This window comes from Notolabrus celidotus, chromosome 18 (genome assembly GCF_009762535.1).
Source record: "Notolabrus celidotus isolate fNotCel1 chromosome 18, fNotCel1.pri, whole genome shotgun sequence".
NCBI lineage: Eukaryota > Metazoa > Chordata > Actinopteri > Labriformes > Labridae > Notolabrus > Notolabrus celidotus.
The window spans coordinates 14,614,341-14,638,353 of record NC_048289.1 but is presented as its reverse complement, the minus strand read 5'-3'; the positions used below and the strand labels follow the sequence as shown (position 1 = coordinate 14,638,353).

The 24,013-nt window shown below is 40.3% G+C and overlaps 2 protein-coding genes across 9 annotated transcripts in view; one reads left to right on the top strand and one right to left on the bottom strand.

The window, feature by feature from the left end:
• mybpc2b (myosin binding protein Cb) overlaps window positions 1-5,174 on the top strand; it is a 76,492-nt gene extending 71,318 nt beyond the window's left edge. Inside the window, exons 24-28 of one of the 2 annotated variants that reach the window (XM_034707229.1) lie at window positions 3,101-3,240; window positions 3,390-3,549; window positions 4,289-4,425; window positions 4,633-4,819; window positions 5,016-5,174. In XM_034707229.1, the coding sequence (XP_034563120.1) occupies window positions 3,101-3,240; window positions 3,390-3,549; window positions 4,289-4,425; window positions 4,633-4,819; window positions 5,016-5,041 (650 nt within the window). In that variant the 3' untranslated portion in view covers window positions 5,042-5,174. The remainder of the gene's footprint in view (window positions 1-3,100; window positions 3,241-3,389; window positions 3,550-4,288; window positions 4,426-4,632; window positions 4,820-5,015) is intronic. The other variant, XM_034707230.1, reaches the window with a different exon arrangement.
• Window positions 5,175-5,272: 98 nt separating this feature from the next.
• On the bottom strand, window positions 5,273-22,013 carry LOC117829640 (testicular acid phosphatase homolog). 7 transcript variants are annotated; one of them, XM_034707232.1, is made up of 14 exons: window positions 21,870-22,013; window positions 21,667-21,739; window positions 18,139-18,184; window positions 17,757-17,872; window positions 16,663-16,758; window positions 14,666-14,752; window positions 13,564-13,719; window positions 13,226-13,324; window positions 9,224-9,319; window positions 7,912-8,044; window positions 7,557-7,639; window positions 7,352-7,458; window positions 5,690-5,871; window positions 5,273-5,475 (listed from the first exon to the last, which is right to left on the bottom strand). In XM_034707232.1, exons 4-14 carry the CDS (start codon window positions 17,844-17,846, stop codon window positions 5,366-5,368), a joined length of 1,239 nt encoding a protein of 412 aa, XP_034563123.1. In that variant the 5' UTR covers window positions 17,847-17,872; window positions 18,139-18,184; window positions 21,667-21,739; window positions 21,870-22,013; the 3' UTR covers window positions 5,273-5,365. The 7 variants fall into 7 exon arrangements, with proteins under 7 accessions (XP_034563123.1, XP_034563125.1, XP_034563124.1 ...); XM_034707234.1 differs by having other exon boundaries at window positions 21,667-21,704; XM_034707233.1 differs by having other exon boundaries at window positions 21,990-22,012.
• Between the last annotated feature and the right edge of the window lie 2,000 nt (window positions 22,014-24,013).

Sequence of the window (24,013 nt, the reverse complement as noted above, 5' to 3'; positions counted from 1 at the left end):
GTGTAGAATGTTCAGCTCAGTTCACAGTTAAACCTCTGAAATTAACTGATCAGAGATTACACACATTCTGTACTTAAGTAGCAGAGCAGATACTTGTGAAACAAAGAGTCTGGTAAAAGAAAAGGTGCTGATTCTACCTGATGTAACCCTATAGACTGTGGCACAATCTCACTTTATAAACATTAACAGCTATACAAAGTTGAACCTTGCATCTAATTATAAGACTGCTGCACTAAATGCAAACTCGATTACCATAGACCAGTAGTTCTCAAATTGGGGTCCTAGGACCCCTAGGGGTCTGCAAGCCATAGTGTGGGGGTCCATGAAATAATTATAAAAAAATTCTAATAAATTATAAGATTGTGCTGTGTCATTAAAAACAGCATATATACAGATGAGGACCATTTGCACGAATGAAACCAGCATATTGTGCCCATTATTCCCACCCTAGTTAGCTTTGGGCCAATAGAAACTGATATGATTGTGACACTCACATCAATCATTCACACATCACTCCTGTCACAACTGTTCCTGTTACTACTTAACTTTGCTTACTAGCTCGCTAGCATGGAGACATTTCTAAATCAGTTCACAACGTCAAGTGATGCTAAGCCCAAGCTAGCTAAATTAAGAAGCGAATGAAGCCGGCCAAGCTAAAGCGACATTTGATCACCCGGAATATAAGGACAAAACTAAAGACTTTTTCCAGCGAAAGAGCGCGGAATACATCCGCCAGAAAACACAGATGGTGAAGTGTTTTCCTTTTATCACTATGGAACAGGTCTGAAGTATTAAGATTGATAAGTTTTACAATTCAAATAGTTCCAAATGTTCTCGCTTATAAGGGGTCCTTAGCCCCAAAAAGTTTAAGAATCCCTGCTATAGACATCTCTTCCTCTATGTAATCTTTTCCTTTCTTCTCTGTTTTGTCTTCATAAGCTACTTAGGTCATTTATGTCATTATGTGCGACATGTTTGATTAACAATGAGAGTTGCCCCAAGGAATGGTCATTCCTCTTTAACATTGCTCCATCAAGTTGATACAGTCTTGAAGTTTGGAGTGTATTGTACACCCATTCAAAATGAAGATAATACTTTCTCTCAGATTAGTTTGAACTAAAACAGCCTTGGTGCCCACCGGTTACCATCTGAGGAAAGCCTATAGCCTAGCAATCAGCAATATATATGTATATATATTTAAACAAAGTTTATTTATTAATTTTTCAGTACAACAGTAATAATTCACAGTGATGACATATACCAATTCATAGAATCCTCCACCACCCTATGGTAACATTTAGAGGGAATATAACTCAATATCAAAACATTACAATAGAATGAAATAAAAAAAAATTGAATAAGAAATGAATAAAATAATAATTATAATAACAATATAATAAATAATATGAAATACAATAAATACATTGAAATAAATACATAAAATAAATAAAGTAAATTGTTATGGGTTAAATCAGTACACCATTATCTAGGGCATAAACAAGCACTGAAACATGCAAAGGAGGGGAGCAGCAGCATGAGCCAAAGGGGCATCTCCAGGGTCCTTCCAGTTTGATTCATATGCTACCTATCACTTACATTGACATGAAAGGTTACTCATCCACAAAATTATCAGAGCTTAAAACATCAATATGACTCAGAAAGGGCTGCTATATCAATAAAAACGTGTTAGCCGATCCCCCGACACTACGATACCTTATCTTCTCCAGCTTTTCAAAATGTAAAATGTCTCTAATCCACTGTTTAAATGTTGGAGGGTTACAGTCTTTCTATCGAATCAAAATGGGTCGTCTGGCTACAAGTGTGGCAAAAGACAGAAAACTCTGTGTGTCCTTGTTCAAAATTAGATTTTGTGTCACCACACCAAATAGCCCTAAAAAAGCAGACAGTTCTAAAACTCTACCTGTCGTTTTGGAAAGTACACCAAATATTAACAGCCAAAAATTGGATAACCCAGGACATTCCCAAAACGTGTAAATCAGTGGCTTCGGATTGTTTACAGCGATCACATGTCGGGTTTATATTGGGCACAAAATGAGACAGTTTAACTTTGAGTCAGCGATATTTTTTGATAAACAACTAATAGGAGCAGATTATTTGCTACACTTGGTATCCATATTTGTTTATAGAATGGTGATGGCTTCTGATACTATAATCAGGCCCTTCCCTTTGTAAATGCTACATTTTTGGAGGAATCTGTCAAAAGAGGTTCAAGCTGAAACATTGAGCCTGTTTTGAGAATGTCAAGTAGAGACAGTGCAGATATTTTTTCAAGAAAAAAGAGAAAAAAACTTCAGTTAAAGGCGTGATAGGCAACTTTCATGTTAGGTTGATTCTGGTGACCCATTTGAACTCAAACGGTAGTGTTTCCCAGGAGCACCACAATTCCCATGAGCACCATTACCAACTACTGTAGAGATGTGGCTCCTGCTAAAGCCTGATTTGTTGTGGAAACACATGAACTCAATTCAGATCTTCTTTTTCGCACTACTCTCTTTATTCGAGGCAGTATATCAATTTTTTAGCTACATAAAATTAACTGCACTCTGACTTATTGCTGTTAGTTAGCTTACGAAAGGTGACCAGACGCACTGGTTACACATTACCCATCACATCCTGTGTCCCAGTGAATGTCTGAATAGCATAAACATGCACACGGTTGAACTCTGTTAGAACTTCTTCACACGCCAGCATAAACCAGACATCCTGTTTGTAGCCATTATGTTCTTCTACCTAGCAAAGCCCTGGTTGTAGAGTTTCTCTGTCTATCACAAAACCTGCACAGAAAACGTGTGTCTCTTTGCATATCCTGCTCCAGAATCAGCCAGAAAATGAGACCTGAACAGAGGCGCTTAAACTCAAAAAAAGAACCACACTTGTCTTGTCTGTGATACTCTCATTTTACTATGTAGGTCACAAAGAGGCATCGGTATAAGAGTGACACTATTTCAAAATCAGTTACAAGTCCCTCACAGTGCATTAAAGTACAGACGCCTGAGAACTCTACCTTATAACAATATGACCCTTATGTTCTTTCTTACTTTACACCCCTTCTTCTGATATTCATATTTAATCCATTCAGATAAACCTGGACCTCCTTTGAATGTGAAAGTGACAGACGTCTGGGGCTTCAACGCAGCTCTGGAGTGGCAGCCCCCCAAGGATGACGGCAACTGTGAGATCTCTGGATACACAGTCCAGAAGGCAGACATGAAGACTAAGGTGACTTTACCTGAAAACCACCGTAAAGTAACCTGCAGCTTCAAAACTGAAGCACTGAGATACCCACTTGTGTCTTATTCCACATACTCATTATGCAACCTTTGTGATTTTAATCTAATCACATCACCTTTTTGTGTGTCTCTCTCCAGGAATGGTTCACTGTTTATGACCACAACAGACGGACAAACTGCACAGTGTCAGATCTGATCATGGGCAACGAGTACATGTTCCGTGTCTACAGCGAGAACCTCTGCGGCCTGAGCGAGGAGCCACGCTCTAGCAAGAACACGGCCGTCATCTCCAAGACAGGTCTGACAGAGTGTGTTTGTGTTTGTGTTTGTGTTGTTGTTTCATTGTGTGCATGTATTTTGCGGATGTATATTTGTATCTTATTTAGAAGAAACTGCTTGAAAACTGTAACCCACCCTTAAAACAACAACTTTTCTTTCTTTCTTTCTTTCTTTCTTTCTTTCTTTCTTTCTTTCTTTCTTTCTTTCTTTCTTCTCAATGGAGCTGTTTTCTGATAGATTCTCCAATTAAATGCATTTACTTAAATCAAGTAAAGGGTTTTTCTTAAATCAAGATTATACGTCTTCTACAAATAAGATCTCAGCTTGAAAAATGCATGAAATGTAAAACAAACCTTGTTTCTTCTAAATTACAACTCAAAACAAGATAATTTCAAGATTGTTTGACTTAGCAAGATATTTAAGATGCATTGTCTTAAAACAAGTCCCTCTATCTTGCTCAAATGTTACTTGTTAAGTAAATTTATCTTAAATCAAGTTGTATAAGACATTTTAACTAAAAATGAGACAGTTTCACTTGCTAAGATTTTGAGTTTTTGCACTCTGTGTGTGTGTGTGTGTGTGTGTGTGTGTGTGTGTGTGTGTGTGTGTGTGTGTGTGTGTGTGTGTGTGTGTGTGTGTGTGTGTGTGTGTGTGTGTGTGTGTGTATTTTATACAAGCATTAGAAATGTGCCATATTTCTGCTCTGATTTATGGGAGGTTGACTGATTTTTTTCTGCCCTCTCACCCTGCCTCCGTAGGTCTGGACCTCAAAAAAAACCCCTACAAGGAGCAGGACGTGTCCTGTATGCCCAAGTTTACTCAGCCCCTGGTTGACAGATCCGTTGTGGCTGGTTACAGCATGGCCATCAGCTGCGCCGTCAAGGGCTTCCCCAGGGTAAACATGCATGTGAAAGCAGCTTGTGGAGTGTGATTCATTGGAGGAGGATGATAGCGCCTCTGGTTATAGGGAAATCTTTTCCTGAAGTTAGCTGTATGAACGGCCTTGTGTGGGGGTCATTACAGTACAGCATGGTAGTTAACAAACCTACTTTATCTAATATCAGAAATAGATTTATCATTCCATTTTTTGGGCTCTTCATAGCCAAAGATTACCTGGATGAAGAACAGGATGATCATCGGTGAGGATCCTAAATACTTGATGCAGAACAACCAGGGAGTGCTCACCCTCAACATTCGCAAGCCAAGCGCCTTTGACGGAGGCAAATACTCCTGTCTGGCCGTCAACGACCTGGGCCGGGATGAGGTGGAGTGCAAGCTGGACATTAGAGGTAAGCATGGTGGCAGACAGGTGAGAGAGAAGGGAGTAATTTGCGGTTACCTTTGAAGTTGTGGTTTAAGATATCAAAATACTGAACTGTATCTATATTGTTATAAAAAATATGCCTTACTGTTACCTTAATATGTCATAACACGATACCTGTCATTACATTTGGGCTTACAGTCATCTGTCTTGTTCTCTCACAGTTGCAACAGACCCCGAAAAGAAGTGAGAACACCGAACAGCAAAGAATGTGAAATGATATGAACCAAACAGTGAATGTCAGTATGTAGAACACACACTGTCTTGAGTGAATTCAATAAAATGTAGACTTGCCTGCCCAACAAAATGTGTATTTTCTCACATTTTATTTCCATGTTAAAATACTTTTGTCTTCATTTACTTCCTGTATATTCTCTCAGTTACATGAGAGCTTCAAATCAGCTCCTTACAAGATCAGAAATATAAAAATACAAGGCACTTTATTATTATTAGAACTGTTTCTACAGCTGAGAAATCACTTTCTGTATTTTGACACACGTGACAGCGGTCAGCATTACACCTCCCTGGAGTAATGTGCTCTCCTCCTGCGTATTGCCACTCCTATGCTGAACAACAGCGCCACTGCCAGGAGACCCACAGCCACTGCCAGAGCTGTCACAACACCTGCAGGGGACAACGATCCTGTTTAGGTACACGTGAATGTGGAACACTTGGAAGATTTCTAAAAGCTATGATATTTTTAAAACCAGACAGTCTGTGTGGGGAATCTCCACACCCTCCCAGAAAGTAAGTACACATAAACACCTTACACTGACACCACAGCGATGCAGAAATACATATTGATATCGAAACTAAAGAAAACAATACAATTCTTCACCTGTGGCAGACCATCTCCTTCGAAACCCGCACTCAGCCTCCCAATCCTCAGTCAACACATCCCGCACCAGCTCATTAAAGAGGGACAAAGGGCATGGGTTTAACCCGTTGCATCCTGGGATAGGGTTGGGGTGAGGGTCGTGCCGGGAGTCATTGCGGTAATGCAGCTCCAGAGAATACGAGCTGTGGATTTATTAGAAGTGTAAGAAGAAGTGTTAGAAGTGTTATTTAAAAGGATTTGAGTAAAAGTAATGCTTTTATACAACTAGGTAATTTGATTGGACAGAGGTATTCCATAAGTGCTTGTATTGAGCATAACAGCACTGTGTATCACTCCACGACAGGTAAAAAAAACAAAACAGACTTTGTCTAGATAAATTCATATAACATATCATTTTTTTCTAACGCGACAATTTCAAAGATATTGAGATAACGAGTCATCCAATGAGAGGCACAGCTGACTGCAGGAACACTGTAGCTGTTGGCTAGGAGGCTCAAACTCCGCCTCTTTACGTCACCATCGTTCGCCAGCAGCAATATAGCTTCTGTCGACGATTGGCCTCAGAACAGCGCTTCAGAAACAGATGGGTGATGTCACAGACACTACGTCCATGTTTGATACAGTCTATGGTTCTGACTCACAGAAAGCAAGAGTGCAGAAAAATTATGGTGTTGCCTCCAGGCTTAAAATATGAAGCCAATGCAGAAGTGTTAGAAACTGCAGTTCGTAAACTGTCCACTCGAGGCTGGCTACAAAAGCACCGCAAACCACATACACACCAACTCAAAAAGATGATCTTTATGATGAATGTTTTTATAACTTGTTATTTTTGAAGATACTAAACTTACAAGTTTTGCCTAAGTAAGGGCATTGACTGACAGGCGGGCACCCTGGAGCTGTTAGAGAGGTGGCTAAAAGCCCGCCTTAAGGTACTGTATCAACTAATGCCAGTTTTTGCACTGGCAGCACCTATTTTCTATTCAAACCAAATGTGATTCGGCATTTCCAGCACTCAGCGTCCTGAGTACAAAAATGCCCTCAGCGTCTCGATTTTTGTTGCAGCATTGTCAGCGCTCTCAGTTGAAGACAGTTCAACTTTTGAAACACTGCCGCCACCAATCAGAATCAAGAAGGGGTGGGACTTCTAAAATCAACTTTGTCAACAACAATGGTGGTTTGTTTTAGGAGAAAAGTTGTCACACTTGTTTTTGAGGTACAATTTCCAAGTTTAGAGCTACTATGACACGATCAATATTTGGTGTAAGTGGACTCAGCACCTAACTCTGCCTCTTTTCCTCATACTAGATTGACTGAAGTTAGGTTGAGTCAGCATTTTGTAAAACAGTTGTATAAATGTAATATCACACTGAATTCCATGCTGTTATTAGAATAGCTGTGGATATTATACAGTATATCAGCACTTCAGGTGCAATATTGCTCAAATGCATCACCTGCTAATTTAGATGTAGAATCAAACAGCTGTCAGATGTCCTTTGACTTTAAAAGAAGGCAAACCAGAAATGTTCTTGAAAAAATTTGGATTGGCTAATCAGTGAAGTGCAGTATTTAAACTGAGCTCCTATTCGGCCCTGTGACCTAGATAGTGTCATTAAATATGGAGAGAGAAGAGTGCATGACTTGAAGATGGCAGGACGTCATTACCCATCATACTCCTGGTAGAACTCAAAGAGCTGACAGGCGGCGTACGGAGGAAGGAGGCCGTTGTACACGTCCAGAGCCGCCTGGAGGGTGATGAGTGTAGAGTCGTGCTGTAACAAGAAACAAACATCACAGCGCTTAACAAACAAGCAGGCGAGGAGATGCAGAGCAGCAGTTTGTGTGATTGATTTAAACGTTTTGAACTTACAGCTGAGTACATAATGAATTTCAGAGGGCTCCCTTGCTCCACAGCTCTGGAGAAATTCCTCAGAATGGCGTTCAGTAGCACTCCTGGCGAATTAACACATCAGTGTCAACAGTGCAAATGAAATTTTACCACACCAGCACAATTCTTTTGACCTTATTGAGCGTCTTGTCTCAGCACCGTAATCATCTTGGTCCCATTAGCTCATATGTGCTAATATGCTTTTGAGAAACCTGATCCCACATAAACAAAGCCTCGGCCAGCAGTCACAACATTAGATACTCTGCTCTTTTTTTCTCTCTAATATTTTTCTCACAACACTGCTTTCAAATTAATTGCCTCTAATGTGAATCCTCACCTCCTGAAAGCCGGGCCTTCTCTTTCCGCTTGTGACTGAGGATGCTGTACATGACCTCAAACGATGCCACTCTCTTCAGGGTGTCCAGAACGTCTTGGGTGACCCAGCGTGGGAGAGTCAGGTTATGGATCCTCTGCACAAAGGAATAGCATTTATAACACTGCAACAGGCTAATAATTACGCAGCATATGTATCACAACAATAGGGGTTTAAACGGCTGTATTCCATCGTCTCTATTATCCTGTTTCTATTTTTAGAGCCAGTCTGAAGATAACAGATGCTCATTTTGCAAGTATGAATGAGCACGTTCAACCTGGCCTAGAATCCACCTCAATCCTAATGCTGTAATTATCATTTTAATATGTTGTTCTATCCATGTCTTACTGTAAAGAAGTGCTTTCTCAGCGCAGAGGCATTCCGTGAGCCAGGGAACTCTGGATGGTGAGTGATGCAGACAGCAGCTGTATGTGAACCGCTGGTATCCTCTGATTCAGAAAGGTCCTGAAATACTGTTCCTGCCAAATCCCACTCATTGCAACAGTACCTCTACAGGTTTTTGGGCATGAGCTAACAGTTTAACACACCTGCACCACCAGGTAACTGGCACATCTCTTTCCTTTGGTCAGTTGAGTCTTGTTCTTCCTCTGTTAACACCAGTTCATAAAATTGTAATAATAATAATATAAATTGTATTTAAAGGCGCCTTTCTCAGCACTCAAGGACACCGCACACACACACACACACACACACACACACACACACACACACACACACACACACACGTATATATAAGTATATATATATATATATATATATATATATATATATATATATATATATATATATATATATATGTTTCTGAGTTAAGGTGGTAATGAGTTCCAGAGTTATAAAATTGTCCACTTGTTTCCACTGTAAATGGCATGACGTGGCCGCTGTCAGAACCACACATTTCTTAATTTTGTCTCTTTCGAAGGCGGCCAGCCCCAATTAGCTGATCAGTGCACTGCAGGTGGAGGTACTTCTATGTATCACAATTATGCTAAAACAAATGTGTTTTCTGATGGCTAAGTAAAGGGCTTAAAAATGTCGCTTCGAAAAAAAACTTACACTTGGAGTTTCTTTTATTTATTCTTCCAATTAGCTAAATTGTGTAGTAATGTCTGTAGCAGATGCTAGCCTAGCTTCTGTTCCCGTTCTCCAGCCGTTTTCTCAACAAAGGGGCCAAGCTAACCAGCATTCCCTGACGGTAATAGACTTCCTATGGACCAGCACCTCATACAACCCCACTTCAAAATAACAATGAAAATACCTGACAGGTAAGTGTGTCGTAGACCCTCCATATTTTTTTGCCAACCAGTTTGGAGATTGGGTAGCCGGTGTGATTTGAGAGTCCCTCCACAAAGTGCTGCAAATTCAAGAAAAAAGTAGAAGTAATAGAGGACACAAATCATTCATTATTTGTGTACAAAAAGTTCCCTAAAACACTCTTTAAAAGTAAAAAATCTGCATTCAAAGAGCTAGAATTATTCTTTAAAGTATTACAAACTAACGGTTTGCATTTGAATGAAAGCTTTAAAAAAGTACCCTGTTACTTTGAATTTTTTAGATGGATAGATCTGACATGTTTTACACAGCAATGGTTTTACTGTGACATTATTTGCTCTCATTTGAAAACAGTTTGACTTCTTTTTGCTGACTTTTCCTCTGCAACCCTGTGGTTCCCAAGCTGGATCATGATATAAATATTTAAATCCAGAGGGTTGTAAGATATTTAACAGGTCCGGGAGAGGGAAATTGTGCAAAAAATATTTTTATCCATATTTTACTACTCACGATTCATAAATATCTGAAACCTGACAAGTGGCCCGAGCTGAACATAGTCTTTCTGCACCAGATCATCAGAGAAGATCAGCTGGAAATGTTACGGCTAGTTTAATTGCAGCATAACAACTCAAGGAAGACTGTCTGTTAGGGATAGGACTATTTCATGAACACAGTAATGAGTCCTGATGTCTGCAGAGTCCAGAAAACTAAGGGCGTCCCCACAACTTAATCATTCTGTAACTTTATACCCTGCAGATTTCTTCCTCCTGGTTGTGGGCCTTATTTTCAATTTAACACCAATCAACAAGCTTTCACTATTTTTTAAGTCCGGCCTCTTCATTTATCACTTTACTTAAGCACCCAATCATCAGCGTTTCATCACTTAATGACAGATTCAGCTTTTACAAGTAATCAACCAATGGCCAAACTTCTCTTACTTATTGACAGTTTACCTAACCTTCGCTTTTGGGCGTCCTGGGACTCACATTTTTTAGCTGAAACTCCAGTTTACTGGAAAGAATTTGCGCTCATTTCCCTGAACTTGAACCTATCCAACCCTTATTTGAACAACCCATTAAAGCATGAGGCAGGCCCGGACACATTAATAGTAATCTTTGACAGATTTTGTGCATCCCGTTGCCAAAGAAGAGAGCAAACTGTTTTCATTAAACATACTTCACTGCTCACTGTGATTTAATGGGTTCACTGTCCTGACATGAACTTTCTCTAAACCATCCAGTGTATGTGGATTGTGTTCGAGCCGTCTGACTCTTGTTTCAAACAACTGGTTCTGTCATTTGGCTGTGAGCCAAACACCAAATACACAACATAGTTTTTAATATTTGCATTGCATTCTCTAGGCTGATCATGTGAGTTTAATCTTGAAACAGATAAAAGAAAATATAAAAGTTTGGTACAAATAATGGAAAAATAGAGGCATAAACAACTACTGTATCCCAAACACAGTAAAAACATGGAGTAGGACTGTTTGGATAATGATTGTGACAGATAATTAAGTTATTTAGTTGAAAGAAATTTCTGGGGATCTAGAATTTAAGCCAAACTTAACAAACATGGTTTTTATCATATTGGCAAAAAAGCCATTGGTTGGATTTTGGCAGAAGTTTACTGATAATGAAACAGATTGCTACTACGTAGCTAACTGAGTATACATTTATTTAAAAGTAAAGAAATAACACACACAATATAAACTCTCTACTGAAATGTATTAAGGGTAATTATAATGGTAAACCAAGCTGCAACCGCCAGTCTCAAACTATGAAGCCCATGCGGAAGTGTTATAAACTGCAATTCATCAAGAATCCGCTTGAGGCTGGCTGCAGAAACACCGGAAACCACATAGACACCAATTCAAAAAAGACGATCTTTGCAGCATTAATAAACATGTTTACAGCCTGGTTCAAAAAACGGCTTGGCTCTACGTAGCTAATGTCTCTATCGGCACATACTTTACGGGGGGTGAATTTTTTTCTAACAGAAGTTCAGAAGATATTAAGATTAGGAGTTTTTGACCAAATAAGGACATGACTGACTTGACTCCCAGTCGGGAACACATAGCTGTTGGCTAAGAGGGTCAAACTCCGCCTCTTTACGTCACACTCTGCCTGGTTGAGTTCTGCACTTCCAATATGGCTGCCGCCGTCGATCGGCTTCAAAACAGCTCTCAGGAACAGATGGGTGACGTCACGGATACTACATCCATATTTTATACTGTCTATGTGGTAAACTCAAACACACTATGGGTAATGTGTGCTATACTGTATAAAGTTGACAATTAGTACACAAAAGTGTTAGGAATCCAAATAATAGATGAAGAGTGGAAACACATGATTATTGAAATACATGAGATAACCAGAGAATTTTCCTGGAAAAATAAACATGAGATATTTCTTGACACCTGAATTATTAAAAACATAGGTATTGGTTTGAAGTTTGTAAATTATTGTATAATTATTATTTTTTTAAGCCCATTTTATTTGAAAGCAGAGCACATAATACTTGGAAAAAGCCCCAGCTGCTCTGTGTAAAGATGGGCGTTACTTATTTAGAGTACTCAGAATCACGTCACTGAAGCAGATAACAAAAGGTGGAAACAAAAAGCAAAACCTCCAGATGTCATGAAATAGAAAAAATAAGATTCAGGAAGTAAAATATATGGCAAAAGGAATCAAATAAGGAATATGGAAAATGTGTTTGAGAAGACATGGGCTCTGATAGAAGGAGAAGCGTAGCCACACATTAAAATAAGACTTACATATTTGATCTTTCCTCTTCTCTTTAAAACACATTGATAACACCACATATGTTTGGAAAGGCCTATTTTGGTTTGCACATACATTGACAAACATGGGGTTGGACATGATCCAGTACGTGAAGATGGACACATATGCGTGTATGCGTACATGTGTGTGTGTATGTCTGTGTGTCTGTGCGTGCGTGCGCGAGCGTGCGTGTGCGAGCGTGCGTGCGTGTAGACAACTACATATTTTTTATTTATGTATGTTTAGCTTTGCTTAGAAACATCTGGTTTGAGCATATTGGCATGTTTATATATTTAGACAAAAGTGTTCTTATGAACTTCTATATGCATGAATAAGTAAAGATATGCATATATGTAGTTATCCAGGGTATCTAAATATTTAAGTGATATACATATATTTTTTCTCTACATGTGTATTCTTCTTTTAGTCACATATATTGCAGATTTTATTCCTTCCTTGTTTCATTTCTGTGTTTATTTCCAAGCTTATTGTGTAAGCATTTATTTCTAAACCTCCCTATGGCTGTAAACTGCACATGGAAAAGAAAAAAAACTCAACAAAATCATAGTAAAACATAGGTCCTATTTTGTTTCTCCTGTGTGACTTGCAGGTGCTGTGCCTCCAGCAGAGGGTGTTAAAATTCAATGCAGGAGGCCCTGTGCTGATCTCAAACTCCACCTTAATAGGCAGCACATGGGACTCAGTTTAATTAAAAGGTTTTCATTGTAATTCTTAATCTAATTCAATCCAAGTGTTAATTAGCGTCTCAGAGAATGTGAGAGAAATTGCACTGTGCAGCTTTTTCGAGGCACCGGAGTCACCGTGCCTGAGAAAAAAATCACTGTGAGGACATGATGTCTACGGCAGAACTAACACGTCCACTGGAGGTGCTGATCACGGTGGCACCAGCAACTGTGAAGTATATATTTTACTCTGCAGAGAAATGTGCTTTTGCAGTATTTGATAATTTACAGACTGAGGCAGAATAGAAACAGCTGAGATGAACAAAAACTGTATTAATCACAACTGATCTGATTATATAAGTCTATCATAAAACAAGAGTTACTAACAAGTTTTTGAGGTTTACAGGCACGTGAGTCATGGAGAAGTGTTATTTAACACAAACTAAGCGGTGACTACAGCCTCCACGTCATTGAGGATGAGTTACAGTACTTTGAGGACTTTCTCATGCTGTGGCTTCTCACCTGGTGAGCCCTGAGGAACCTCTGGTACGACTGGCTCTCAAAGGTCTCCGTCATCAGAGCTCTGAACCTTGGACAGTCTTTGCCTGGAGACCTCAGCAGCTTTAAAAACCAAAAAATCAACAGCAAAACTTCAGTGGAAGAAAAAAAACTGCACGTTTGCTGCAAGTCTTCTGGGCACAATTATATGTTCATTTCACACTTTAAAACAGGAGGGAATGTGAGCACGCCAGGTTCACCAATAGAAACATGAATCTACAGAGACACTCAAGTTAACTTGTGAGACATTCTCTTAAGCTGCTGTGTGGGAGAGGAAATATTTGTGTGGCTCTGCAGCGCACCTTGTCCTGGGCTCTGGGGATGGTATGCACTGGAATAGGCCGCCACAGTAACTGGGGCATGATGGGGGGCAGTCGCCTGGTTGGGGGGAACATCCCAGCAAGACAGGCTTGGGCGCTCATCAGAGTTCGGTCGTAGTCAGTGCTCCGGATGTACAACTGTTGGAGGCATTGGAGGGAACATAGGTTTAAAATGTGTTAGATGTTGATCTCAGACTTCTAACAGAAGTGAAAGTGAGAATACACTTCAAAACTCAAAAGATTTGCATTTGCATCTTCTCTCTCTATTTTTATTATGATCAAAATAGGAAAGAAATGCAGCCAGCCCTCTACAGTGTATCATGGGCTGACTGTATTTATCTCAAGTCGACCGAGGTATTCCCTAAACATGAAGAGGAGGGGGAGTCATTAAAAGATACAAATAGATGAAGAGAGGGAGGGGGTAAAAAAAAAAGATCCTTCTCACTGTGATCTCTTCTGACATCAGCCTTCGCTCGTCTATATCTCTCTGTCACCCGGTGTCAGGTTTTTGCACACAGTAAATCACGCTGATAAGGTTGGATGTTCCTGTGATGCAGAGACTGCTTTTTCTTTTTTTTTCCTTTTCAACCCTTTTGTCAAATTAAAACAGACATGGCAGCGCTGGGAAAGGTAGGGGATAAGTTGATGGAGAGTTGGGCGACAAATCAGCATTGACAGGTAGTGAGGAGAGTTGTTATTTCCAGGGTAATTGCATTTTATTTAAGAGAGGATGGAGAAGACTGACCAAAAGGAGTAAGAAAGAAAAAAAAGAAAGGAAGTGTGTATATTGTGAGAAGACAGGAAAATAAAGCCTTCATGGTATCTTCATAATGACTTATGCTGAGCATGCAGCCTGGGGGCACACTGAACTAACATGCATGCAGCACACAAAGCCCAGGGGCAACATTAGCCCACATGTTCCAGCTTTGAACAGGCCATGGTAGTGATATCATCAAAATGAGTCATGCTCATTAACTTAATGTATGTTGTTACAGCCATTACAGAGAGAGGTTTGCCACACATTTTGCATGTTTTAGGCCTGGCAACGTGAGGTGACTCTTTTATCATGTACAAACACACTGACCTCTTTGTTGTTGTAATCGTCGCTGAGGAAGTTTCCATATCGCCTCCTCAGGAAGCGGCCCAGCTCAAACTGTTGTTTCATGCCCAGCTGGAAGGCAAATTGCAGCAGCATCATTAATTTTTGTCAGATCTGACCTTAAGCTAAAGATGTGGCAGATTTAAGGTCAGATTCAACGTATTTACATAAAACAACCTGTCTACAAGACCTCATAAAACCAGGAATAATGTATTCACTGTAAACTGGATAGCTGCCTTGGAGCAGAACAATGTCACAGTAGGTGGAGTTTAATTAAAAGTTTACATCAAGTTTTCCTCCCATCTCAAGATTCTGGCTTATTAGAAAATGTTTTGTTTTTTTTAAGTTTTTACAGGTTGAAAATTAAAGATACTGTTATTCTTGTTATTCACACTTACAGCTATTGAACCCACAGGTGCAAAGAGATTAAAGTGGTGTTAGACTTAAGTTTTCATATAACTAAATCATTAAGTACCCCAAATAAACCTCTCGCCAATTTTTAGACAAGGTTTTATTTTTGGACAACTTTTTGTTTTTATCATCCAGTTTTTCCTGCTTTTTTTCCTGGCTTCAGATGGTGGCCCTGAGGTAAGAAGCACATTTTATTATCCCTATTTTGTTGCTGTGTATTTTGTTGACCTATTTTTGCTAAATCCAATATTGTAGCATGAGGGTCCAAAACTAAAACTCTAGTCTGACTCAAGTTCTGAATTTCGGACTCGTGACTTGGGGACTGTTGACTCAGACTTGGACTGCTTGCAGTGACAGCACTGGTACTTGGAAGATGGAGAGGATGACCTGAATTAGTTAATTAATTAAGAAAGACTATTTTATTGTTTTTGCTAGCAGTTTATATCATTTATTCTGTTCCCAGCAAGGGCTGGCACATGTGTTCATCTGCTGCATGTGTGTTCACATGCTGCCTCAGTCAGCCGCAGTTCCTATTAGGATGGCTAAAGAGCTGCCGTGAGCTTTGCTTTAAGTGCAACACGTTTGATATGTAAAAGAACCAGCAGACGGGAAAAATCTTAACTTTTCACACGCATTTCTTTCCAGGATGCACCCAGAAAGTAAGATGCTAATAGACTCTAGATAAGTTATCTAATATGCTGATGTAGCTTTCTCCCGTTTGTCGCTATCAAGCGGCAACCTCCGGTCTAAAAAATATGAGACCAATGCGGAAGAGCTAAAAACTGCAATTCATCGAGGATCCGCTTGAGGCTGGCTCCGGAAGTATCAGAAACAGACCAGTTCTAAAAAGCCGATCTTTACAGCAGAAATAAACATGTTTACATTCTGGTACAAAAGATGAGTGTAGTCTGGATAGCTCATTTCTCGATCGGCACACATTGTAGGGGGATGAATGTTGTTCTAACGTGGCAATTTCGAAGATATTGAGATTACGAGTCTTCCAATGAGAGGCACAGCTGACTTGATTGACAGGCAGGAACACTGTAGCTGTTGGCTAGGAGGCTCAAAGCCCGTCTCTTTACGTGACAATCGCTCAACAGCAGCAATATGGCTGCCGACGACAATTGGCCTTAAAACAACGCTTCTGAAACAGATGGGTGACGTCACGGATACTACGTCCATATTTTATACAGTCTATGGTCGCTATCTATTACCTTTTAGATATTGATCCATTGAGGCTGTGAAATTGAATGGATTATTTAGATCTATTTTATGTGTTTTGCAAAGATGAAGCACGGAATTACAACATTAAAAAAAACTTTAGCTTCTCACTCTGAGCTTGACTTCTGACGAAAAGCCACTGTGTCAACATGGTGATTCAGTCTCAAAGCTTAACACACTTAGTGGGGGATCAGTTTGAATTGAAAAATGATTGATTGGTAGATTTTATACACCAAGTGCACTTGTAAGATTTTCATATATGCTTGTTTTGTTAATCAAATCCTGCTACATGAAAAAATAATGATGCCACACACACACACACACATACAGGAACACTTTTACAGTCATACCTCAGTCAGCTGTCCAAAACCTTGAGCCCATACTTCCTCCCCATGAGGATCTCTGGGATATGACTCGATTGGCGATCGATCACCGTGTCGGAACACCTTAAAAGTCAAAACACATTATATCACATGGATTCAGTTGGGACGCCATGCTGCTGTGAGTGACAGCTATTACACTGTGTACTTTAGAGAAAGAAATCCTGCCTGACACACGAGCCAGAAATAGAAACCTGTGATCTCGGACAGTGCAGTGTTGGTTTGAGACACAAAAGAGTCATTATGACGATGACATCAGACACAAATGCAGGCATGTTATTAACCCGAGGACTCTCTGAGTCGTGATGTGACACACAGGTTAACTAAACTGGATTATGGGCACACATGATTCACTCCTGTAATACCACATGATCCCACAAAGACAGGTTAACAAAGTTGTTGTTTGCTTTTAGAGATAGTTCCTATTTTGCACTTCCCACTGTCTTGTTTTGGAAGGAAAAAAAAGTCCTTACATCGAACACAAAATTATGTAAACTTGACTCAGCAGGTAGTGAAGCTATATTTAAAGCTATTGGAAGGCGTGTACAAACTAAAAAAAACTACATGTAGTACACTGGTTTCAGCTCACAGGAAAAAGGTGAGTAATACATTTATACAAAATGGTTAGAAAAACATTTGTGATTTCCTAAAATCCTCAAACTGTCTGTTTCATTCCATCACTGCACTATGGGGTGTAAAAGAAAGATATGCAAAGAGGTTTATGAACAAAGCCGCAGTGTCTGGGAGAGATATGCTCGAAACTGTTGGAGTTTGGGCTCAGAGTAATCCTTTGTGACATAAATGTGTAAATATAGTAATGCTCAGTGAGCAGAAAAATACAGTGTAATCAGCAACAATGTACAGTAATGTCACTCTTTAGAGATGTGGAGTGGCTTCAGGATGAGGCTAAAACTCCAGTGTGCGACAAATAAACCCTGTCAGTGATGTAAAACATCTTATTCTGAGATTACTCTGCTAGAAGACAGCTTTTAAGAAAATGCAGCACCATAGTCAAATGTCAGATGAACACAGGAAGAAGAGGAATAAAAACATGTCAGACTTACAGCCACGACAAACTTCAGCACTCGACACTCGGTCAAGCAGATGCAACAGAGGAGGAGGAAACAGGCCAAGCTTTTCTGGAACTTCAACATCTTTTTGATTAGTTGATCTCTACCTCCTGCGTGCATGTAGACAAAATAACACAAATTTAACTTCTCAAGGACGTCAGGAGCAGAAAAAAATAACAGTATGTCAATAAATTTACATTGAACAAAATGTATCTTCACATTAAATATGAACTTTTTTCCTCTTCCTCTTGTATGCTATAACACTGTAATCCATTATAAATGCCGACTTGATTCAAATATTGTAGAAATAAATATACAAGAGAGCACGTGAAAATAAATGCTTTTGCAGATCATGTATTTGATCATTTGTACTTACCTCAGCGCACATTTTTCTCCTGTTCAAGAGAATAACAGGCAGACAGCTGTGCAAAAAAATCAAAATAAATGCTGTAAAATAGGTTATTATGTGTAGAATATGATGAAAAGTTGTGAAACTTAGTCTCAAAAAAGTTGCATAATGTGTACTTTTATATTGATAATACAACATATGTAGATAAATGTTATCTTCTCTTTCTTAAACACCACAGTCAATTTGATTTAAATTATAAATTGGATGCATAAACAGTACAGAACAAGTACAACAACATGACATGTTCAGAAACAAAATAGCAATAATGTAAATAAACTTTACCTCAACACACTTGTTCATACATTGTCCCCTCTTTTTTTCTGAGTTAAACGAGTTGCAGACAGAGCAGAGCTGTGTGTATCCCAAACCTGCAGCCGTTCCCAGATTGACATTAAGTGCATGTTGCACTAAAGGAAGGAGTGCTTTTATAGCCCTCCTACCTGACCTCGTGTCTCTCTCTCTCTCCCTGGGGATTTCTGGTCCCAATCTACTTCACCCTCGACTGGAGCCCAAATCACTGTCTCTGCCAGTTCCCCCCGCTGTGCACTGACATGGCATACCCCCCCCTCCTTTAGCTGACATATTTGAGTCAGATTCTGAACTTAAAATCACACGCTGGTCCCCTCAGTGTGGACAACCACACTTTAAAGCCCCAGTCATACAATTATAAGGACACTGCAGCTTTTCAGCAACAATGTGACAAAGAAATGGGTTAAGAAGCACCCACCTGGCTTCACAAATTGTACTCCTACGTGCGTAAACACACAGACACGAACTTACACACTGGGCCCAGGGCCACAAACACTCATTATAACTTACTATGTCATCCGCCGTGGGTTTGGACCCAAAATTACAGGGCCTGCAGTGTTTTCCCTGACTCGACACACATGTAAGTATCTGTTAGTATCAAAGGAGCTTTATGGGCTACAATGGGATTAGTGAGTGTGAAGATGTGGAGCTATACAGCAATGACATCATGTTTGATAAGTGTGAGATAGGATCTGTTGTACTATGTAATACATGAGTGTGTGTTCACAGAGGTGGCTTGTCACTGTAACATAAATGTTCTCATCATTACATTCTTCATATGCAGAATGAGCAGTGTAAGTAATTTCTTTAACTGCAATCAAACCAATAATACCACAATGTGTAAACACTTAGCTGCATCAGATTAATTTTAAAGAATAAGTCTGATGTCATATTTTGTTGTCCCATGTTTTTTCCTGATACAGCAAATTCCGTTGCACCACAAACATCATCCATCATCATCTTAAACGTAATACAAAAACACGTCATTAAAACACATAATTGGACCTGGTGACTTGTTGATTTATTGTAATTATAAAGCACAAGAAAACATGATTTAAAGCAATGATAATAATAATTTAGTTAGCTGTAATCCTGCGCACGTTTGTACTTAGTGCGGCACACAATCTGGGAGCCACTGTTGTGAACACTGTCATCAAAGGAAATTAATATTTATTTAAAAAAAAAAGGACAGAAAAAGAAAAAAAAAACTAAACAACGTGATGCAAAAATAAATCTATATCATTTAAAAAAATAACAACCTTTTTTACTTGGAATAAATGGGCACAGAGCTTGGAAATTATTTGCTTTTCATGGTAACAAAAGTGCAGATTATCATCATTTCTACGTTTAAAAGCTGATGTCCACGGAGGGCTCAAAAATCAACACTAACAGGAAGTTCCTTGCAGGAGCTTTTAGCAGAATGAAAGTACTGTGCTGTATTACAACAAATCAGACTGAAGAGTAGTCATAAGGGCCTGTGTCCACTCATAGCATGTTTTGCCCCTGTAGCTGTTCAGAGTGTTCACTGCTCAGCGTACTAGGCACAAGAATAGGTGTTAGCTGTTTTTTGTTGCATCTGCTTATTTGTCAATGTGACTCCTCCATCACTTACAAATCAAAATAAATATATTATGATGTTTACCTTGTCCACAACAATGGTGGATGTGTGTATAGAGGAGACAGTAACCACAATCAGGTTAAATTCCATTAAATAGGCTAAAAGTTGAATACGAAGCATATAGAGCATTATAAACAGACTTTTGTGGTCACTACTAAAGGAACTCAACAACTTTTGTTACCAGGGCCCGTATGCACGTCCAGCCATTACACAAGCGGGGCAGTCTCAACGTACCATTACGGAACGGCCCATTTGGCCGTAGCGTTAGCTGCATGCACGACTGCAAATAATTGGCCAATTAACTAATTGCGCCATGAAAGCGAGGCTGGTGCAAAACGTCGTATGTCCAGGGAACCTCCTGGTAAACCCCTATCCAACAAGCATGCCTACTACACATAAACAACAATAAACATGGCAAGCGGTACCAGTGTGACTGAGAGAAGATCAAGAAAAAAACGCATTTTCAGCGGAAGAAATTAACATTTTATTACAAGAATATAGAATGAACAAACAGCTATTATCAGAGAGTCAATACTCAAAGATAACAAACCAGGAGAAAGGGAAAGTTTGGCTTAAGATCTTGAACCGGGTAAATGCGTGTTCTGAGCACACAGTAGAAGATCTACAAAAATAAATAAACAACATGAAAGCGGCTTTGCCCAACAAGCACCGCCACCAACATGGTCCAGGTGGAGTACCACCTGTCCCCCCATTGAAGGATGAGGACTTGTTAACAGAGCTGTTTGGGAAGGATCCACTTCACCGTATTGCTGGAAGGTTACCTAAGAATTATGTAATCTCCTAAATCTAAATTTGCTGTATATTTCGACATCATCATACTTTTTCAAAGGATTTGTGTGATCCCTAAATATCTGGGGTCTTTGCATATTTCGTTTTAAATGGTAACGCATAAGCACGATGTCCGCCAACCTTTAAACAGCCTAACAGGTGCGATGATCCTGCCGTTAGCACCTGTAATGGTTGGGTCTTCCTCCATTACATGTAATGCTTTGTTGGGGCGTTAACCTGGCTAATGCATTCCGCTAATCTTTTTTTTTTCACCATTAGTACAAACAGCCCATTTCACCGCTAATGGCTGGATGTGCATATGGGCCTGGCAACAACAGATTCTTGTAAGAAGCACTCTGAAATGAATGCCCCAAAAAATGCTGTCAGTGGACATAGGCCCTTAATGATTGAAAGGTTTCATACATTCATACTCACTCTGGATTTTCTGATGATAGTTGCAGATTCTGAAGAACATTGGTGTTCAACACCTTTGTTAAAATTAATTTGAAATCTTTATGGAGTTCAGGGTGAAATGTAACGGATTTAAAGTATGAAGTTGCAATAAGTGGAAATAATAGAGTAAAACTACCTCAAAGTACAGTAGCTGAGTATCCATGCTAAATCACGTTCACCTACTGTGGAGATCTCTCTCTGCCCATCTGTTTTATTCTCTCTCTTCATCCCACAACAGCGCACAGCAATCTCCTGGCTGTATACTACGCACACACAAACAAACATACTAACATGTGTGCCGCTCTAGCTGGTACAGGTTAGCTTACCATACACCTGTGCAAATGGGTCAGCGAATCCACCTGCTCTGATGTACACAACAATGTACACATTATCAAGGGTCTGAGAAGTGGAAGAGAAAGGAGTTTCACAAGACCCACACACACACACACACACACACACACACACACACACACACACACACACACACACACAAATGCACATTTGCTGCAGAAAAACAGTTGATACACACCAGTTCATTGAAGGGTCACTAAACACGCATGCACAAATTCAGAACTCTGCAGCTCTCTCTTTCTCTCTCTGTCAGTCACACAAACATTAAACACAAACACACACACGTGAGCACACATACACAAACGCAATCCTCTTTCCTCCTTCTCCCTCAAGTGGCTGTTGCTTTTTTTTTGTCTTTGTTGAAATAATTGCAGTGATTTTCAAGACCGTTGTCATGGCAACGCAGAGGTTGATGCATGTTGACAGAATCTGTTGCAGGGGCGACCAAGGAGAGACTGAGAACGGGAGATAAGAGGTGGGAGGAGAAGTGATGCATGTGTGTATGCGTGTGTGTGCATTTTTTTACATTTCTATGTGTGTGTGTGTTTGTGTGTGTGTGTGTTTGTGTGTGTGTTTAAGCAATGATGGTTGAGTAAGGGGTGCAGATGAAGGTGGCAGCGGTGGCAGCGGCGGCAGCGGTAGAGGTGCAAAGGGGTCTTCTTTGATGTGCTTCAGTCCATATGATGAATGAAGATGAGCAGCAGTGTGGAACATCTCAGCCTGATAGAACAAGAAGGCCCGGATCAGGAATGAACAGTTATGAGTTTATTATGAAGCCGAGGAGAGAGAGAGAGAGAGAGAGAGAGAGAGAGAGAGAGAGAGAGAGAGAGAGAGAGAGAGAGAGAGAGAGAGAGAGAGAGAGAGAGAGAGAGAGAGAGAGAGAGAGAGAGACAGAGGGAGAGAGATAGAGACAGAGAGCGCTATAGACTATGAGAGAGAGAGAGATGGGGAGGAAGGGAGGAAAGCGGGGTGCTATTTTGGTCCAGGCGTTGTCATGGAAACTGCAGCCTCACTACAAATGGAGACATCCAGAACACATGGATCGTCAAACAAATGGCGTGCGTAAGGCCCCAGCGTGAAGCTCTATACGCCACGACTGTGCTACACGGTGTCATCGCGGTCGAAACCCGCCCACACTGTCACCCACCAACCCCCCAGTCTTCTTCTTCTTCTTCATCACTGAATTTGAATGGGAGGGGGGGTAGCTTTTAAGGAGCAGGAGGGATGAACAGTCAGAGTCAGGGGCTAAGTGACAGCCAATGGTGCCCATTCAGGCGGCCACTCGCTCTCTGTCTTTTAATTAACAGTCTTTTCCACACATCCCCCTCGTCCTCCTCTTCCTCCTCCTCCTTCCTCCTCCTCTTCCTCCTCTCCTCTTGTCTCTTCATCTGTCTACCTCCTTCACTCTCTGTCTGCCTCCCATCCTCTCCTTCTCTGCCTCTATGTCTCTCTCTCTCTCTCTCTCTCTCTCTCTCTCTCTTCCCCCTCTCCCTCTCTCCGGCGCTGTGAAGGACGGAGGTATTCCCACATTTCTCCGTTGCTATAGCAACACCGCAGCGAGCACAGGAAAGAGAGGACGCAGGCAGAGAAGAGGAGAAGGAGGAGGAGGAGGATGGAGACATGGTGGTGGTGGGGAGGTGATGGGTAGAGAGAGGGGGGGGTGAGGGGATGTGTGAACAATGCTAATGCTAACATAGCAGCAGCAGCAGCAGAGAGCAGCAGAGCGACCAAGTGTTGGTGAATTCCCCTCTCGTCGCATCACACTGGGTGCAGATTCACATGTCACATACACATTAGCATAATTGCCAGGACTGTAGTTGCTCTGTTTGTTTCCATGGTCACTGATATCTCCCCTAAAATGATACATGCTAATGGTTAGCCATGTCAAGCTTATTTTTGACCAACAACTGCAACAAAATTCAGCTGTTTTTTGAGCTTTATTTAAGACTCAAACTCCAGACTCCTACTTGGTCTATCTCACTTGAGTTGTCACTGACAATTCCCTGAAATGACAGATGCTACCTGTTTGCCCTTTGACTCATATTTTTTCTAACAAAACATAAGGTCTGTATCAAATTTCTGCTGCTGAGGACTCAAAAACCTCACTCCTACCTGATTTATCTGACTTTAGTGGGTGGTTTGGGGGCTGAACTGCTGCATGCTTATTTCTAAATGATTAAATCAATGCAATCCAATGCAGGTCAAATGACCCGCTATAGATAAGAGGATGTAGAAGAAGATGTGGAGTACAAACAGAAGCCGAGGCTCTTTCATATCGATGTCATCATCCTATTTAATCAGCACAGAAAGCAATCTCATTAT

Bases quoted from the DNA above. Each gene is read 5' to 3' on its own strand.
- LOC117829640 (XM_034707232.1), bottom strand. From the start codon at position 17,846: ATGTTGAAGTTCCAGAAAAGCTTGGCCTGTTTCCTCCTCCTCTGTTGC. The intron at 13,720-14,665 runs GTCAGTGTGTTT...TGCCTCCAACAG, and splicing joins ACGATTACAACAACAAAGAG to TTGTACATCCGGAGCACTGA. The intron at 8,045-9,223 runs GTATTTTCATTG...TCCTTTGTGCAG, and splicing joins ACGACACACTTACCTGTCAG to AGGATCCATAACCTGACTCT.